The 20,744-nt window shown below is 37.5% G+C and overlaps 1 protein-coding gene across 1 annotated transcript in view; it reads left to right on the forward strand.

Moving 5' to 3' along the window:
• DNAJC10 (DnaJ heat shock protein family (Hsp40) member C10) overlaps positions 1-20,744 on the forward strand; it is a 48,119-nt gene that overhangs the window by 26,528 nt on the left and 847 nt on the right. The window contains exons 15-23 of the mRNA XM_055397674.2: positions 6,751-6,878; positions 7,174-7,290; positions 11,354-11,455; positions 12,671-12,826; positions 13,800-13,933; positions 14,912-14,965; positions 15,254-15,401; positions 18,419-18,538; positions 20,271-20,375. Coding sequence (XP_055253649.2) covers positions 6,751-6,878; positions 7,174-7,290; positions 11,354-11,455; positions 12,671-12,826; positions 13,800-13,933; positions 14,912-14,965; positions 15,254-15,401; positions 18,419-18,538; positions 20,271-20,375 — 1,064 coding nt within the window. The remainder of the gene's footprint in view (positions 1-6,750; positions 6,879-7,173; positions 7,291-11,353; positions 11,456-12,670; positions 12,827-13,799; positions 13,934-14,911; positions 14,966-15,253; positions 15,402-18,418; positions 18,539-20,270; positions 20,376-20,744) is intronic.

The raw sequence follows: 20,744 nt of genomic DNA on the forward strand, positions 1-20,744 counted from the left end.
CTTTATTCTTTTTAAAATAACTCCCTTTTTTCTACCTAATATTTTGATCAGTGTTTCAGTAAGAACTCTAGTGACTTGTCAGGCTAATAAAGAATTTAAGGGTCTTGCTGCTGCTGCTAAGTCGCTTTAGTCGTATCCGACTCTGTGCGACCCCAGAGACGGCAGCCCACCAGGCTCCCCTGTCCCTGGGATTCTCCAGGCAAGAACACTGGAGTGGGTTGCCATTTCCTTTAGTTGACAAAAATAAGCAACACCTATTCTTTCCATTTCCGTGTACCTAATATAGCATCTCATCCTTTGAGGGCAACTTCTAGATAGTCTATTAGATGTTTTCCAACACTTGATGACCATACATCTCCGTTAACTGCTCTGTTAGCTTTCTTGAATTTTGAATCTGTATTTCTGCATTTCAGCTTGTTCAGGACGTTAGCCCTGCATCATGTAGGTGCAGTTCCAGTTCCTGAAGTTTGGTATACATCATTGTCTCTGTCCTGAAAAAGGTCAATTGTAGCAAAAGACAGACACAAACTACTAACATTAACAGTGAATAACAGATATTGGTACTATACCTGTAACGTGACAAGCATTCTTATAGGTGTTAGGAATGCAAAACTGTAAGATATGGACTCTGCTCTCAGGAAGTTTAAAATATCATCTAGTGGGGGCGGGGGTTGAAAAAAGAGATTTTTAAGAAAATATGAAGGACACTGTAGTAGTCATTATAAATTATAAGATCAAATAAAGAGACTTTTGCATCAGAAGGTGATATTTGAATTAAGGTGACATGTGAACACTCACTTTCCCCAGGCAAATACAAGAAAACAAGTGAGGTCCCCTAAACTGAAGGAACTATGTGAGCAAAGACGAGAAAATAAATTTAACAGTAACTATTGTTTATTCAGTGTTTTTTATAAATGAGATGTTTTCCTAAAGGTATGTGCATATTGTGCATATCTGTTTATATCTTCACAACAAGGCAGAAAACTTAGATAAAATAACTGGTGAAGGTAGATTTTGTATCCAAATATGTCTGACTCCAAAGCCTAGACTTATAGCTGCACTAAACTGTGCCACCCCATAAAAGTGCTGGAAATGACCTAAGGAATGGAAATGACCATAGTGTTCTGTTCTTTTCCGCCTCTGAAATACTTCTCAGATTCCTTCTCTAGTCTATGCTTGCTGCCTTATTTCAGGTTCATCTTCTCCATCTTGTCTAATATCCTCCAGTATAATTATCTGCCTCATAGCATTCTTTCTTTACAGTTAATTATTTGTTTTCTTTGCAAATTTAGTACCATAGAATACCTGGAACCTTCATATGTCACTTTTCTGCCTTGAGTCTTCTGATCTTGTTAGGAATAAACTTCAGAGTCCCTAGAATGGGAGCAATGAGCTTGTCTTGGTCACCACTGTATTCCCAGCACCTGGAATGGTGGTGCGTAACAGGAATTCAGTAAACAGTTGTTAAGTTAAAAGTTAACCTGCCTCTGCCTGGTTTTCCAACCTCATGTCCCACCTCTTGCCCCTGCAAATAATTTTAGCTCTAGCTACTTGTGAATCATTGAAAATACCATGTTCTTTCACTCCTGTGCCTTACACCGATTTTTCTTCCTCCTGCATTGTAATCATTACTTCTTGGCCCTCAAAATATTTAGCAAACTCCAAGTCACCCTTCAAAACTTCACTTAAAGCGTTTTCTCCCTAGGAATATACCATGAATACCCAAGTACTTCCTTCTCTGTGTTGTCACTAACTTTGCAGCATAACTTGTATTATTTCTTTGGATCTAAATAGGTATTTATATGCCAGGTCCAATATTAGAGAGTAGGAAAAGAATTAATCTACTTCCGAGTAGTAAATTACCCCCAAAACTGAGCAGTTGATTTATTTCTTTTTTTGTTCGTACTAGAAAATGCAAAACAGTTTCTTTTCTTTTTTTAATTAATTTATTTATTTTAATTGGAGGCTAATTACTTTACAGTATTGTATTGGTTTTGCCATATATTGACATGAATCAGCCACAGGCACACATGTGTTCCCCATCCAGAACCCCTCTCTCACCTCCCTCCCCATCCCATCCCCCAGGGTCATCCCAGTCCACCAGCCCTGAGCACCCTGCCTCATGCATCGAACCTGGACCAGCAATCCACTTCACATATGATAATGTACACATTTCAACGCTACCCTCTCAAATCATCCCACCCTCGCCCTCTCCCACAGAGTCCAAAAGACTGTTCTATACATCTGTGTCTCTTTTGCTGTCTCGAATATAGGGTCATTGTTACTATCTTTCTAAATTCCATATATATGCGTTCAGTTCAGTCGCTCAGTCGTGTCCAACTCTTTGCGACCCCATGAATCACAGCACGCCAGGCCTCCCTGTCCATCAACAACTCCCGGAGTTCACTCAAACTCATGTCCATTGAGTCAGTGATGCCATCCAGCCATCTCATCCTCTGTCGTCCCCTTCTCCTGCCCCCAATCCTTCCCAGCATCAGAGTCTTTTCCAGTGAGTCAACTCGTTGCATGAGGTGGCCAAAGTATTGGAGTTTCAGCTTTAGCATCAGTCCTTCCAATGAACACCCAGGATTGATTTCCAACCAGAATGGACTGGTTGGATCTCCTTGCAGTCCAAGGGACTCTCAAGAGTCTTCTCCAGCACCACAGTTCAAAAGCATCAATTCTTCAGCGCTCAGCCTTCTTCACAGTCCGACTCTCACATCCATATATGACCACGGGAAAAACCATAGCCTTGACTAGACAGACCTTGGTTGGCAAAGTAATGTCTCTGCTTTTTAATATGCTATCTAAGTTGGTCATAACTTTCCTTCCAAGGAGTAAGCGTCTTTTAATTTCATGGCTGCAGTCAGCATCCGCAGTGATTTTGGAGCCCACAAAAATAAAGTCTGACACTGTTTCCACATCTATTTCCCATGAAGTGATGGGACCAGATGCCATGATCTTTGTTTTCTGAATGTTGAGCTTCAAGCCAACCTTTTCACTCTCCTCTTTCACTTTCATCAAGAGGCTTTTGAGTTCCTCTTCACTTTCTGCCATAAGGGTGCTGTCATCTGCATATCTGAGGTTATTGATAGTTCTCCCAGCAATCTTGATTCCACTTTGTGCTTCTTCCAGCCCAGCGTTCCTCATGATGTACTCTGCATAGAAGTTAAATAAGCAGGGTGACAATATACAGCCTTGATGTACTCCTTTTCCTATTTGGAACCAGGGTGTTGTTCCATGTCCAGTTCTAGCTGTTGCTTCCTGACCTGCATACAGGTTTCTCAAGAGGCAGGTCAGGTGGTCTGGTATTCCCATCATTAGTATACTATAATGGTGTTTTTCTTTCTGGCTTACTTCACTCTGTATAATAGGCTCCAGTTTCATCCACCTCATGAGAACTGATTCAAATGCATTCTTTTTAATGACTGAGTAATACTTCATTGTGTATCTGTACCACAGCTTTCTTATCCATTCGTCTGCAGATGGACATCTAGGTTGCTTCCATGTCCTGGCTATTATAAACAGTGCTGCAATGAACATTGAGGTACACGTGTCTCTTTCAGTTCTGGTTTCCTTGGTGTGTATTCCCAGCAGTGGGATCGCTGGGTCGTATGGCAGTTTAATTTCCAGTTTTTTAAGGAATCTCCACACTGTTCTCCATAGTGGTTGTACTAGTTTGCATTCCCACCAACAGTGAAAGAGGATTCCCTTTTCTCCACACCCTCTCCAGCATTTATTGCTTGTAGACTTTTCAATAGCAGCCACTCTGACCATCATGAAATAGTACTTCTTTGTGGTTTTGATTTGCATTTCTCTGATAATGAGTGATGTTAAGCATCCTTTCATGTGTTTGTTAGCCATCTGTATGTCTTCTTTGGAGAAATGTCTGTTTAGCTCTTTGGCCCATTTTTTGATTGGGTCGTTTATTTTTCTGGAACTGAGCTGCAGGAGCTGCTTGTATATTTTTGAGATTAATTCTTTGTCAGTTGCTTTGTTTGCTGTTATTTTCTCCCATTCTGAAGTTCACCTTGCTTATAGTTTCCTTCGTTGTGCAAAAGCTTTTAAATTTAATTAGGTCCCATTTGTTTATTTTTGCTTTTATTTCCATTACTCTGGGAGGTGGGTCATGGAGGATCCTGCTGTGACTTATGTCAGAGAGTGTTTTGCCTATATTTTCCTCTAGTAATTTTATAGTTTCTGGTCTTAGGTTTAGATCTTTAATCCATTTTGAGTTTATTTTTGTGTATGGTGTTAGCAAGTGTTCTAGTTTCATTCTTTTACAAGTGGTTGACCAGTTTTCCCAACACCACTTGTTAAAGAGCTTGTCTTTTCTCCATTGTATAAACTTAGCCGTTTAAAACAGTGAACATTTATTAGCTCAACACAGTTTCTAGTGTTCAGGAAGCTGAGAACAGCTTAGGTGAGTGGTTCTGGCTTGGGTTTTCTAATGAGGTTAGTCCCAGTGGGTAAGGACTATAGTCATCTGAAAATTAGACTGTGGCTGGCAGATCTGGCTCCAGACTGACTCATGGCATAGCCAGGAGGCCTTGGTTCCTCACCAGGTGGACCTCTCTGAGGGGCTGCTTACTTATCCCAGAATAATGAACAGAGAGACACATACACAGAAGCAACAGTGTCTTTTATAATCTGATCTCAGACAGTGTAAACCAGCACACTCACCATATTCTATCGATTACATACACCAACCTTGGTACAACAGTGGTGTAAGTTCTTGAGACGGGTCACTAAAGGCGATCTTGGAGCTATCCACCCTAAGATGAGTATGGGTTACACTTAGGAAGAATACATAGATGGAGTAATTCTGAGGTTAGAGAAAGCAGTCTCTTCATTGAGATCTAAGTAGAAGTAATGGTTATACAAATAAAGAGGTGTTAAGTGTGTTCCAAACACAGGAACCAGTAAGTGTATTAGACTCTGAAATAAGAGAGAGCCTCATTCATTCTTAGAAGGCAAGAATTTTAGGATAACTGGAATGTGGAGTGTGGAAAGGAATGAGCCATAAGGCTGGGAATGGCACCGGGGTCCCAATTGTGTGTTTCATCTGTCAGGTAATAAAGTAGTTTGGACTCTATCCTGGAGACAGAGCAAAGGCTTTCATGGATTTAAGCAGAGATATGACTTAACTCCACTTTGGAAAGTTAACTGGCCGCCTCGAATTGGAGGGAGGGAAAGCAAGTAGAAGTCTGATGTAGTCATTTATGTAAGACAAGATTGGTAATGTAGATGAAGAGAAGTAGACAGTTTTTAAATGAATGCAAAATCAGTATAACCTGATGATTGTGTTTAAATGTGGGGAAATAAGAAAAGGAAACTCAAGATTCTGACTTGGCAACTGAGTGACTGATCACACCATTCCGTGAGAAAGAGAACACTGGGGGAGGAGTGACATGAAGCACACACCCTGGTTCACAGTTGAATATAGGCCTGGTCTCTTGAGAAGAGTTTGGGCTGAAACTCTTTCATTGGTAATTGAAGCCTTAGGTGAGGATGACCTTGTCCAAAAGTGAATACAGAGATAAGATTGGGGCCCTGTGAATCATTTTTAAAAGATTGTCTAAGATAGAAGGATTTATGAAGCAATTCAAGCAGCAGCAGCTAAAGAGTGAGGAAAGCAGGAGAATGTGGTATCATTTATCATTGTTTAAATATTTATGAAATGTTTCTTTTCTGTTGGCCTATGAAGTCCTTAAGGAGAAAGTATGTATCTTTTATTTTGCATGTGCTATGACATTTAAAACAGGACCTGACACATAATAGGTGCTTTACTTAATATTAACAATTGAGTGAATAAATCAGAGGGCACATGGGAAAATGGATTTTGTCCTGGTCCTAAGAAAGCTAGTATTTGCGAAGCCAAGGAGTATATTCTTTAATCAGTGGCCTTTAAGCAAGGGGACCACACAATCAGATTAATGTTTTTGTAACTTGCCTCTGGTAGCAATGTAGAAAATGAGTTAGTTAAGGAAGGCAGAATAGAAAGACCAGCTTGGTTATTTCAGTCAGTTCAGTTCAGTCACTCAGTCATGTCCGACTCTTTGCGACTCCATGAATCACAGCACGCCAGGCCTCCCTGTCCATCACCAACTCCCGGCGTTCACTCAAACTCATGCAGTAGCCTAAATCGGGGTTGGAGATGATAAGAGAGAGAATGGTTGGAGCTGTGATACACAGGCAAAGAGAGAAGGCAAGAATCACTCTAGGAAATCTTATTTAGCACCTAATGGATGCTTACGCTATTGTCAAGGTAGGAAAGATGAGAAAAGGAGCAAGTTTAGGGAAGAATAACAACTTTGATTTGTGTATATTTTGTTTGAAATGTTCATATGACATCCAGGTAAATAGTTCCACTGGGTAACTCAGGTCTTGAATTCATAAGAGAAGTCTAGGTTGAAGAAACAGACTAAAGAGTTAGGCCATAACAATAGTTCAGGCAAGCAAAAAGAACTCCAAGAATGTCGGGAGGAAATAATTCTCCCTCTGAGGATGAAGAAACTTCAAAGAGGTCTTGATGATTATCTGATCCTGCAGGAAGCAGAGTGTATAGCAAAGGTTTCTCTGGCAGAGCAAACTTACGTAGTATACAGAACACTAAAACCTCCACCAAATCAGTTTGTTCATAAGTTTATCTTCTCTTCAATATTTCAAGTATAAAAGCTTTGAAATGTTTCTATGGATAAAAAGACAAAATGTAGGTTTTAATTTTTCTCTTTTTTCTCTGTTTCAAAGGAAAGAAGATTCTATATGATATACTTGCCTTTGCCAAGGAAAGTGTCAATTCTCATGTTACCACACTTGGACCTCAAAATTTTCCTGCCAATGAAAAAGAACCATGGCTAGTTGATTTTTTTGCCCCTGTAAGTTATATTTATCTGTCATATTTCAACATTTTCAGGTTTTCTCTTGTTATGACAAAAAAAATTTCTAGGTAACCTTGAACAATGAGTATTAGAATCATGTTACTCAATTTGGCTACTGTCATATAGTGTTTTTGAGAAAGGCTGACATACTTGCCCTTCCAAGGACTGAGTATATAAATGCTTAAGATTTGTAATAAATATTGTTTATTTTAGCATATTGCTTGTTAACAAAAAATATGTGGTTTTTTGGTTTTATTTGGCTTGGTGCTTATGAATATTTTTTCTTCAATAGTGGTGTCCCCCATGTCGAGCTTTATTGCCAGAGCTGCGAAAAGCATCAAAGCATCTTTATGGTCAGCTTAAGTTTGGTACATTAGATTGTACAGTTCACGAAGGACTCTGTAACATGGTAAGGCAAAGTATAAATATTTATTCTAATGTTTTTGTAAAATGTTTCAGCAGCCTCACATTAAATCAATAAAATAACTTTCAAAAGTACATCTAACATTTAGAGTAGTAACATATTACTTAAAGAATTTCATCAAAATGATATAAAATTATGATTGGATTAAACATAAATATCAAAGGGTTTTTTTTTTTTTTTTTTTAATACTACCTTTTTGCAACCTATGGGTGTGTCTGGTCGCTCAGATGGTAAAGAATCTACCGGCAATGCAGGAGACCCAGGTCTGAACCCTGGGTCAGGAAGATGCCCTAGAGAAGGGAGTGGCTACCCACTCCAATATTCTTGTCTGTGGACAGAGGAGCCTGGCGGACTACACTCCATGGGGTTGCAAAGAGTCGGACAGGACTGAGCAATTAACACTTTAACTACGCTTTCTTTTTGGCAACCTATGGTTTTTATTCTTTGTCTTCTAAGTTTATATAATAGAAATTAAGCAGGCTTTTTTAAACCTTTATTTACGTAACATACTTTCTTAGGTTAATAAATATTTACTCTTCAGTTTAGGAGGAAATAGAAATTATATTCTTGGGGGGAGTCCTAAATCAGATCACGCCTACAGAGATCAGTGTATAGGAAATCAGTGACAGAGGACACAGTTAGTGATATGGGGGTGTGCATGCAATCTGCAAATCCTGGCATGTGAAGAGCTTTTTAGGACAGATAGCAGCTCATTGGACATACACACTAAAAGAAGGAGAAAAGCTATTAAAAAGACTGATAGGACTGTCTTTCAAATACAGTGTTCAGGCCTTGTATTCAAACAAACCAACTCAGAAAAAGATAATTGGAGAAACTTGAACACTGAATTTCTGATGATTTTCAGTAATTATTATTATGAAGGTATATAGATAGCCAACAGGCCTATGGAAAGTTGTTTAACTCTGATTATTAGAGAAATATAAATTAGGACAGTGAGTATCACCTCACATTAGTTAAAAGGGCTGTCACCCAAACGTCTACAAACAGTAAACCCTGAAGACGGTATAGAGAAAAATGAGCACTCCTACACTGTTGATGGGAATATAAATTGGTATAGCCCCTATGGAGATTATGAAGGTTCCTTAAAAAACTAAAAATAGAGCTACCATATGATCCAGCAATCCTAACTCGGTACACATCCAAAAAAACTCTAATTTGAAGAGATACAGAGTTCATAGAAGCACTATTTACAACAGCCATGATATGGAAACAGCCCAAGTGGCTGCCAGCAGACAGTTGGCTTCAAATGTGGGGGGGGGGTGTGCACAGTGGGGTATTATTTGGCCAGAGAATATTATATTATACTCAGTAAAGTTAGTCAGACAGAGAAAGCTAAATATTACATGATATCACTTATATGTGGAATCTTAACAATTATACAAATCAGCCTATATACAAAACAGAGACATGCTCACAAACAAAACAGACATTGTTACCAAAGCCTCAGATGACAAGTTACAATTATGAGATCAACAGATACACACTGCTGCTGCTAAGTCACTGCAGTTGTGTCCGACTGTGCGACCCCATAGACAGCAGCCCACCAGGCTCCCCCGTCCCTGGGATTCTCCAGGCAAGAACACTGGAGTGGGTTGCCATTTCCTTCTCCATTGCATGAAAGTGAAAAGTGAAAGTGAAGTCGCTCAGTCGTGTCCGACTCTTAGCGACCCCATGGACTGCAGCCCACCAGGATCCTCCGTCCATGGGACCTTCCAGGCAAGAGTACTGGAGTGGGATGCCATTGCCTTCTGCAAGATACACACTACTACACATAAAATAAGCAACAAAGACAGTGTACAGCATAGGGAATTATATTCAATATGTGGTAATAACCTATAGTGGAAAATCATCTGAAATATATATATATAACTAAATCATTTTGCTGTAGAACTGAAGCCTCCCCAATGTTGTAAATCAACTTATACTTCAGTGTTTTTAGAAATCAACGTGTTTTAAAAGCATAATAGAAGTAAGCGTAGGGTGAAGTCTTTATGCGTCTATGTGAGGAATAATTTCGTTCCACCAAGATGCTCGTGCCTGCCAGTACACACATACACTGAGGATAAAGGTTGCGAATGATTCTAGTTTCACTGAATGTTAAAACTGTTGCCAAAGAGAGAGACATTAGAAAGTCAAAACAAACAACAGACCGCAGAAATACTTGCAGCACATACAACTGACAAAGCCTTACTGTCCAGAATGGATAAGACTACAGGTCACTTCTTTAAAATAGCAAAAGAATGAGGAGGTTTAGACATTTTATAAAGGCAGAAATCCAATACATGTGAAAAATGTTCAACTTTACTGGTCCTCAAGAAAGTACAAAATATTGCGGTGGTCATATACCCTCCCTCCATCAAATTAAAAAAATTTAGCTGTACATGAATAAATTACCTAGTCACACAGTAGAATAATCATAGAGTATTTAAGACTAGATCTGTCTTTACCAGCATGTTTTGTGAATCTCAAGACTATAATGAAAAAAGCAGGTTATAGAACAGTATACAGAGTGTGATAAAATTATAGAAAGTTTATAAGTGGTCAGACATTACAGTATACTGTTTAGGAATACACATGCATGTAGCAAAAGGTGTAAAACATCAGTGGATTGGATACATGCTTATTTCAGGATATTGGTTACTCTTAGCATCAGGAAGGGAAGGAAATGGGATCAGAAAGGAAAACCTCCAAAAATCTGCCAGAACGGCAGAAAAGTTAATCATCCTCAAATGCAGTGGTGGAGATATGTATTTGTTAAATGAGTCTCTCTATATCATGTTTGAAATTTCATTAAAGTAAGTTTAAAAAATGAAATACATAAGGCCTTTGGTGTTAAATGTTGTGTATGGGACTTTGAAAAGTTGCTAAGCAAAAATGAAGAATTGTGTTCAACAGTAATTTGAATTCCTATAGTTTTTCTACTTTTCATCTCAGTTTTTAATTTTCTATAGATAATTAAGCACAGTGTAGATACTTAAACCTGTTGTATCAATTTCACCTGGAATAGAGGCCAGGGCTCCTTACTCACTAACTGGTTAACCTTTACCAAGTCACTGAGCCTCTCAGTACCTCTGTTTCCTCAGCTACAAAGTTGATTCAGTAATTTTAGCTTCCAGATAGACTTGTTGTGAGGAGCAGATGAGAAACTGTTTCAGTGCTAAAAAGGTGCTCAGAAGATAGGAAGGACTTGTCAAATGTTAGATAAATGGTTTTTTTTATCTAATGGCTTATTTGTGCTCATTTACAAAAGTTTGAAAAATATTTCCATTGCTTTTTCTAAACTTATTTTTGAAGTTCAATTTGCTAGTGAGTCCTTGCCAGCTTTGAGGATGCACATAGTTCAGCTACAGCAGATTTAGAGATAGGGATCTGTTTATAACCTTTTAAAAATAAAAAAAAGGCTTGAGAAGTGCTTCCTGAATTAGTGCTCATGTTAATTCTGAGGAAGGAAATTATAGTGGTTTTATATATACCATAAAAGCTGTTTTGAGCAAAGAATAAAAAGTGGCCTCATTTTTAGCACATGATTCATAATTCTCTAAAATTGCTGTGTACACGTGGATTATTCATTTATTTCCTTATTCTTGATATTTTTATGTCCTTGATTTTCTTCTACTTCTGAACAAATTGGAGTGTTTATTGTGGTTTAAAAAAAAAAAAAAACGCTCAAACTAGAGCTCAGTCGGCTCTTATCCCCATCCACCCTGGTTCAGGAGAGTAGGAGAGGACTGCACTCATAAATGCCCGTGCTCGCTTCTCAGCGTTTCAGTGCCTATGGATTTTATGGCGAATGGAGTAACTATACATAAGAATCAGCTGCTCAGGATACAGCAGTAAATCTATTTCCTTTGTTAAATTTGGCTAGGCTGAAATTTTTCAGTCATCAGTTAAGCATTGAGTCTTTTAAAATCTTGTTGTTACTTAAGGCAAGCTGGTTATAAATTTGAAGCAAATAGGTAAAATATTTAGAATCATATGTTTAATTTGTATGTTTAATCTTACGTTTAATTTTTTTCATTCCTCACAGTATAACATTCAGGCTTATCCAACAACAGTGGTATTTAACCAGTCCAACATTCATGAATATGAAGGACATCATTCTGCTGAACAGATCTTGGAGTTTGTAGAGGTATTTTAAGTTATAGCCTATATAGCTATAAATCCTTCCACGTATGTATATGCTTAATATGAGTACTTATTATATGTTTAATAATTGAATTTGTTATTTTTAGGCCAAAAACATCTGAATTATTTTTTGTATTTTCTACTCTTTTATTAATAGACTTACTCTCGGAGTTCACAGCTAGTGTATGTTTTGTTTGTTACCTAGTATGGTGCCTTGTACTTGGTGGACACAATTACTTATTGAATACATGAAATTAAAACTTTTACATAAAGCCTTGTCACCCCTCTCCCCACCCCTGTTTTCTCTAATCTACCACAGATTATTTCTTTTTGGTCCCATATAGATTAGATAGCCGTGAATCCCATTCTTGGATAGTTCCAAGAAATATGTGGCTAAGGACAGTCTTACCTCAGCCACCAATGGAAGGCTTCGTCACGCCTCAACAGCTTAAGCCAAGCCTGCTGTGATATTGGCCCAGAAGTGCTCTACTAGAGCATTCCCTTTTTTTTTTTTTAATCACTATTAATCTTAATTGACTAAAACAGTTAACAGGGGACTCCTAACAAAAAAATGAGCAATTCTAGCTTATTATCTACGCAGTTGCCCTCCCAGCCTCTGCCCTACTCTTCTCTTCCTCCTCCTGAAAAATAATAGCTTTTTGTTTTGTGTTGTCTCCCCAAGGAAGCTAACATGATTAGTATTACCCAGTCATGATAGACTGAAGCTCGTTATTAAGACAACAGCATTTGGAGCAAGTGATCTGAGGTTGTGCAGTATCTCAAGTGGGGGTGTCAGAAAAATAGGATAGTAGGCTTTCAGTTAATAATTAAAGGGTCCTTTTCAAACTTACTGGTTCCCAAAAGAACTACATGGCCTATGTAGACATCTGGGCAGCTCTTGAAACTCTTGCCTCTTCTACCCACGACCTCAAGTTGCCACTTTTCTCTGCCTGAGATGGTTTTAGTGATACATAGAAATAAGAAAATATTCCTTGATTTAATAAGACTGATGAGCAGAATCCAAACTTAAAAAGTAGATTAAGGATCATTTCTTCTTTTTTAAAAGAATCCACTATAGATTCTCTTTAAATATCCTAATGTATCCTTTGATTATTCAAAAGCAGAAACTTTTCTAAGTAACATATACCAACGATTTGCCCAAGAATATGTGAACTGCTCTTTTTTATATCTGTTAAAATGAATGATATATTCTCTTTAGGATCTTATGAATCCTTCAGTGATCTCTTTGACACCTGCCACTTTCAACGAACTGGTCAAACAAAGAAAGCATGATGAAGTCTGGATGGTTGATTTCTATTCTCCATGGTGTCATCCATGTCAAGTCTTAATGCCAGAATGGAAAAGAATGGCCCGGGTATAGTAAAATAACTTATTCTCCTAGTATTGTAAAATAATGTAAGTCTTAACATTTACTAAGAATGTTTATTTAACAATTACTTTGAAACTGAGATGAATGAACCTACCTCTAGGATTGTCGCTTAATGAGAGTTTTGATCATTTCTTATACAACAGTTAGATTTCAACTCTACTTCTGTCTGGTATTGAATAGTATACAGTAACGGCCCTTTTTTCTGTGTCACTTGGTTTGACCAAATTTCTGCCAACATCAACGCAAAGATCCTCTTTGTTTCCTATTAATATTTTTCTACTTCTTCATTTTTAGGGCTCAGAAATAGTTTCTTCACAGTATTATAAGATGATAAAGGAAAAAATGTCCTTGATCAATGAAATAGTTAAGATTTTTAGATTTCCTACAGAGCATTATAAATCATGAAAGATAGGAAACAAATTATTTAAATGCCAGAATGGAAAATGCAATTACTATTTTATTTATTTATAAGGTAAAAAATGAATAAACGTAAGAGTTAAAATTCTTTCTTGTATTTAAATTCATAATAATATAATTTTCCACTCTTTTCAATAAAATTTTTAAATTCAGGCATGACTCAGTGTGCTATCTGCAATCCACATTTCCATTTTAAAAAGTAATTTTGAAGTACTATTACAAAGAAATTCATTAGTTCTTGGTTTCTGACACATCAAATTTTAGATATACATAATTTTCCCCATGTAATAGATGAATGAAATCAATTATGTAATCTACAATAATTTTATTAAGTTTTTGACTACAAAATTAGATTTCCAGTTCATTACTGTAAATGTTCTATTATTTTTAAGCCCTTAGCCATTTGTATTTGGTAAAAATCACTGATAAATAATAACCATCTCACGGTAACTTCTTCTCTATTGTAAACATAAAAAATTGTTATGGAGGTAATTTAATTCTAATTACTTTGATCTATTCATCTTTTTTTTTTCTTTTATAGACATTAATTGGACTGATCAATGTGGGCAGCATAGACTGCCAACAATATCATTCTTTTTGTGCCCAAGAAAATGTTCGGAGATACCCTGAGATACGATTTTTTCCCCAAAAATCAAATAAAGCTTATGAATATCAGTAAGTATTCTCTAAAATTTGAAGGCATTTATATAATCATTTATTTTTATACAGTTAAAATTTTAAGTTATCCTAACTAAATAAAAGTTAAACCACCCAGTATTTTGGGAGAGCCCACACCTTATTTAAAATATTGTGGGAATGAGGAATTTACAAAGCAAAAAGTGAACTGAATGGGCCCACTGATTGTGAAGCTGACAATCTAGTAAAGAAGAAAATGAGAGGAGGAACATTTATTAAGCCCCTCTTTGGTTTCGAGTATACTACAGTTTTTGCTCACATTATTTCCACTCGTCTTCACACATACTCTTGAGAAGTAAGAATTATTACCCTTCCTACTATTATAGATAAGTAAACTGTTTCACAGGCCTTAGATAACTTTCCCAAGTCACACAGCAGCTAAGGTTTGAGGTTGGGGTTTGAGCTCAGATTGGTGTCACCCATGCTGATTTGACAACACCATATGACATTTCAAGTAGGAAACTCAAATGTAAGACAGAATATAATAACTATTATTAAAAAGTAAAGATAAACCATGGATTTCAGAGAAAAGGATCACAACCACGAAAGGAAATCATGAGGCTGCATTTATGCTGTGCCTTTTGACATGTGTCTTAAAAAGTGAACAGGAATTTGACAGAATGTAGTAACCGGGGTAAAGGTTTCAGAGCCAAAGCCTTGGAGATTTTGAGTTTTGCCATTACCGTAGGTCTGTGGGAGATGTCCAGCAGACATCTAAACATTTAGGTCTGTTTTGAGCACGCACACACACAAAAACGTTGAGACTAGAGAAAAATATGTTTGGAAAGCCTCGTAAGCTATGTAAGCTTAGTGTTTGCAGCTAAGGTATATCTGAGAAAAGAGATGCCAGATGAAGGCATTCAACTAAACTTTTAAATTGCTACCAAGGGATTGTTTTCTGAACATACCCAATAATAGAAATAACTGTTTACAACTTACATATTTTTCTTCTTTCAGTAGTTACAATGGTTGGTATCGAGATGCTTATTCCCTAAGAATCTGGGGTCTAGGGTGAGTAATTAAATTATATATAATTGTATTAATTATATTCAGTGCTCTTTACCTTCCTCTTATGTCTATGGCTAAATTTACTCTTGTTAAGGTTCTGGCTCTTGAAAGTAACACTTACTTAGGAAAGTTCTAGCACTTAGGAAAGACTATAATCTACCAAGATAAGGTTATGCTTTATTATATTGTCATTCTCTGAAGTCTTTTTTTAACGTATAAAGATTTGCAGTAGTCTATTCCAGATGTTTGCTTTGACTTTGTATAATAAATGATTTTGATCCCTTGTCACAGATTTTTACCTCAAGCATCTATAGATCTAACACCTCAGACTTTCAATGAAAAGGTTTTGCAAGGGAAAAACCACTGGGTGGTTGATTTCTATGCTCCTTGGTGTGGACCTTGCCAGAACTTTGCTCCAGAGTTTGAACTCTTGGCTAGGGTAAGTCTTATCTATCTACTTAAATAAGTTGTAGTCACACTCATGTTTTAATAATTAGATAAGATTTTGTAAATAATTTGTTCCTTAAAAGTTTCCTCTGAATTTAAAAATTCTGTTCCATTTCTGTGATTTTAATCTTTGCAGTAGATTTTCTTGCTTCACTAAAGCTTGTAACTACCTACCTATCTTGATTGAAAACATCTACTTAACCAGAATAGCCAGAAACCTCGCTTCTTCCCTTGTTCTTTATTTTCTTCCTGCTGCTCTCCAGGCAGTCACTAGATCCTGTTAGCTTAGTCTCCTAAACTTCTTTGAAATCTGTCCTCCCTCTGCTAGCCTTTTGGGCAGGCCTTCCTCATCTAGACTTGGTTATATGCGCCTCTTAACTAGTCTCATACTGCCAATCTTCCTTCTTCAGTTCCATGCTAATGATCTTTGTGAAATATTGCCTTCTCTTGCTTTCTGTTAACCACATTTCTTGACATGTGTTCTTGATTACAACTCTCTGATCTGACCCTTCTGACCTCTTTAGCTTTTTCCCTCTCCCTGATCTTATCCTCCAGACACAACAGAGTACTCCAGCTTCTCTGAACAAGTGCTTTTATGTACATGCTCCCTCTCTAAAACATGTTTTCCTTACTTTGGTCATCTGGATTGCTTTTTGTCCCTAATCTACAAAACCCAGCTCCAGTGGGGTTTCTGTATTCTCTCTGCTTCCCAGTACTCCTTCAGTGTGCTTATACGTTGTATGTTAACTATATCTGTCTCCTCCATAAACTGAGCTTCTTGAAAGCAGTATGTCTTACCTATCTGTATATCCCCGGTATCTTAACTCGATAAACACTTACAAAATGAAAGTAAACGCAGTGTTTTTCCTACTTATTGTATCTTTTCCTCTTATGCTTTTCTCCAATAATCCTAACAAAAATGTTTTGTTCCCTTATCTCTTAAGTACTAAAAAATTTAGCTGTTTTGTAATGCAGCTGTATCTTGAATATAGCAAAAAATTATTTAAAAGGTCATTCAGCAAATCCTGAGAACCAAGTGAAAAACACTGTGCCAAACATTAGGGCTGAAAAATGGAAAGATGAATGTTGCATGTTTTTTAAATGAGATTTTAATCTAGTGGGAAGGTGAAATGCAAATATATAAAAATCAGTAGGATCTTTACTATAGTGAAATTAGAGCAAAACAAGAGTGTGGGGAGCAGGTCAGAGTCATACCAGGAGACAGAAGGCTCCATGGAAAAGGTAGTATTTGAGATGAGAACTGCAATATGGCTAGGACTGTGGCACTTGGAAGGGTTGACTCAAGAGTACTGTAAACAGAGAAGACAGAATTTGCAGAGATGCAGGACGCACAGACAGCGGAGCAGGTTCGGGCTTTTCCTCTGTTAGTCCAGTGTCACCAGAGGAGAAAGACAAAAGGGGCGCAGCCAAAACTGAGGCTCTTAGACAGGCGAGAAGGAGATGGTTTGGTCGGCTTGCCCGCACTCTTCACACTGTACACTTTTCCTCTCTGCTCTCATGCTGTTCAGAATGTATTCTATAGAAGCATGGAAGGAGAACTGCTGGATATGTCAGGATCCATTCTGCATTGTAGAAGGATCACAGTGAACGGACTGAACCTGGGCCGTCAAGACGAGAGAAAGATCAGAGCACCAAAAAACAGTATAGTGTCCTTCTGTAACTGAGAGTACAAGCCAGCTAGATTTCTCTGACCTTCACTATGACAGAGTATGTGTGCGTGTGTGTGCTTTTGCATGCAGCCTTGCTGGTGCCCGAGCACAAGTTAGTCTGCCTTTAGTACCCCAACCTTGGGGACAAAGTTAGAGGTAGCCAGGATATTTTAATTGTCCTGAAGTGAGAGGTGATAACCTGAACCAGGATTATGGCAGTGGTCATACAAGGAATGGGACAAATATGAGAGATAAGAATGACTAGGATTTGGTGTTTATTTGTGATACGTGCAGGAGAAAAAGGAGTCTAGCGTGGCCCTACTTTCTGGCCTGAATTAAGTGAATAGTAGGACAGAAGGGATAGTAGGTTAAGGGGGAAAGAAGTCATTTCAGAAAGGGTATCTTTAAGGTGCTTTAGGTGAGACAGGCCAGTACACAGTTGACTGAAATCAAGGGAACATTGGGGTTCAGCAGCATATAGGTGTATAAAATCTCCCTGGGAGATTGTTCACAATGAAAAAAATTGCTGATGAAATACGGAACTGTGGTTGGACATTTTGAGGGGCAGGTGTAGGAGGAGTTCCCCTTGCTAGAAATGAAGACCAGTAACCGGAGGAATAGGGTAGCCGAGAGAATAGTGATAAGTGCCAAGAAAGAAAAGAGGAAAGAAAGGAGCGGTCAGTCGTGTCAGACACTCATTAAGAAGACTGAAAAGTATTCATTGAGTTTGGTCAAGTAGAAGTCATTGGTGAACTTACAGCAGTTTCAACAGAGGGAGCAGTGAGAACAGAAGCTAGCTAAAATGTGTTGATAATAAGTAGATGATGGGGAAGTGGTCAAGGAATAAATCAAAAAAAAAGAAGCAGGGTGGCAGTTAGAGGAATCAGTGCCATTAAGGAAGGGGTTCTTTTTTGATCATATGTATATATGCTAAACAACAACAGTATATGCTCACGAGTGCATAAGAGCTCTGACAGGGAGGGACCAGAGTATGTTGAGATAGTCAGCCTTCCATGGGAGGAAGTTGCCCGCCTCAACAGATGAGACTAGAGATAGGAGGAACAGAAAGACAAAATCTCAGACGTTTCTGGGTGGCAGGAAGGAGGTGAGGTCCTTCAGGGTAAAGCTCAATTTTCTTGATAAGGCAAAGGAGAGTTTATTTGCTCTTGGAGGGGCCGTGCTAGGTAAATAAGAGTTCAGAGCTAGTAAGAATTTGGAAGCAATCCTGCTTAAATTGAAATGATTAAAACTGTGTTGTTTTGGTTTCGCGTTTTTTAAAGTAACAAATCCTTGCATTTATAAATATTTAGAACTTTTAGTGTCATTATTCTTTTCTCAGATGATTAAAGGAAAAGTGAAAGCTGGAAAAGTAGACTGTCAGGCTTATGCTCAAACCTGCCAGAAAGCTGGTATCAGAGCCTATCCGACTGTGAGACTGTATCCTTACGAAAGGGCAAAGGTATGTACACGCCTTCCTCTGCATCCCTTTTCTTCACAGGTGACACTGTTTTTCTAGTTTCTCTCCTTTTGTCGTTTCCCACTGTGTTGCATGCCACTGAAACAGCTGCTTTTCACATATATACAGAGTGATATTAAAATTTTTTTCTGCCTCACAGTTGATATGATGGTCTCCAGTGCCTTAAAATGTCTGTGCTCATGAATAGGGAACTAGTAAATAGACACACCAAAACACTAATAGTGGGTTTGTGTGGGTGGCAGAATTCAACGTAATTGTTTTCTGTGAAGTTTTGTGTTACCTATTTTTATAGAATTAACATATATTACCTTTATGATAAGTTCTTCCAGGAAAGAAAAAGGAAAAAAGAGAATACTGTCATAATACTTCTGAAATAGCCTTAGTACCTGAAAATTTATCTTGAGGAATATGCGTTAACGGTTTAGACTGTTAAGTTAGGGTTTTGTGATTCATTCATAATTTCTTTCTTTGGGCCACTGATACTGTGGTTTTTTTAACTTTGTTTTTAAAGACAGTTTAACCCATTAGACCTTGGTCTTCATGGTCATTGATATATTCAGCCAGTATAACTGCTAACCGAAAGGATTCATGACCTTTGCTATCTTCCAAGTAAAAGACTAAGACATTTTTGACAATAAAGCTGTGATAGACAAGTATTTGTTATGCATACAGTTTCTGGTAAAACATTGAGATAAATAATTTCAAATGTTTTAATACATACCTTTTGAGAAAATATATCAGATTAAGATCTTGTGTGATTTGTGATTATAATACATTTTGAAATAGAGCTAAAGAAACCAGATGATGAATTTCAGAATTCTAGACTTGTCAGACACACCCATATTTTTCAGTGAAGGATTCTGATTTATGAGGACGGTATCTCTGTCTTAACAACAGTCTGGGGTAAGCAGAATTCAGAGTAAAGGAACTTTATAACAGAGCCTGAATCTTCATTCCTCTGGCTTCCGAGTTCTCAGAACACCTTGACAATTAGATACATAAATAGGTGTCTTATTCAGGTAGAATGATGTTAGGGAAATATCAGTATAATGAGCGGTCACAGAATTAACCAGGCCACACAGGGAACTGTTTGAAAACATGATGTCACCATGTGTCCAAATGGAAAGGCAGGGATAGAATCCAGAAGTCCAGCAGACAAGGCCACAGCAGAATAAAGATGGAAGTGAGAAGTACCAACCAGGTGAGCAGCTATTCACAGAAACAGAATCCTAGCATACAGCTTAAAGTTCCACCAGGAAGAAGGAAACTGGTGGCTCCAGATCCAAAATAAACAGACCTGGATGTATTGACCTGACCCTTCCCCCTGCTTTTCAGCCACCTTCCTGCCATAGGCAGAAGAGAACCAGGAAATACATGGTTTTTCATTGTTGTAATTGGTCAGTTTTGTCTGTGCCAACCAGTGACTTTAGATTAGAATATTTTGAGTCCTCTGGAGACATCTTTTCTTATACAGTTTAGATGTTTTGAGGCATTTAGAGTTAGCAATGCATTTTAACCAATTAATTAATTTACATGTTTCCATTAACAGTATTGTTAGTATTTATTTCTGGTAAGTTATTGGTTGATTGCTTTTGCCAGCAGCATTTCCTTGAAGAAGTTTAAGTTTTAAACATTTAATCAAGTTTCTTAGGTGGAAATGTCATGTTTTGATTAGCTACTTAAAAGGTTATAAGAAGAGTATTTTCAATTTTAGAGAAATACTTGGGGAGAGCAAATAGATTCCAGAGATGCAAAAGAGATTGCTACCTTAATATATGAAAAATTGGAAAAGCTCCAAAATCATGAAAAAAGAGAAAAGGTAAGGACTAAATCTAGAACTAACTTTGACAAACATTATTTAAATGTCTTCTTACCATACAGTATATGTATCAAACAGTAAAACGAAACTTCAAAAAGCAGTAAGGTGGTTAGAAACTTTATCTTTGGAAACTATGACAATCAGAATGTAGCTTCTGAAATGCTTAGAAATTTGGACAAGTAAAACCATTTAACAGAAAAATAGTAACTATGGTCATAAGTTTTGTTCAAATGTAAAAGCATTGATTTGAGCCTTAAAACACCTTTTGGAGAGCAAGTTTTCTTTTGTTCTTGGTATAGTCAGGATATATTAGAATCCATGTTCATCTTGACCTGCCCCACGCCCTTGAATTACTAACCTATCAGGAAG

This window comes from Moschus berezovskii, chromosome 2, assembly GCF_049115385.1.
Source record: "Moschus berezovskii isolate FMDL1 chromosome 2, NW_MosBer_1.0, whole genome shotgun sequence".
NCBI lineage: Eukaryota > Metazoa > Chordata > Mammalia > Artiodactyla > Moschidae > Moschus > Moschus berezovskii.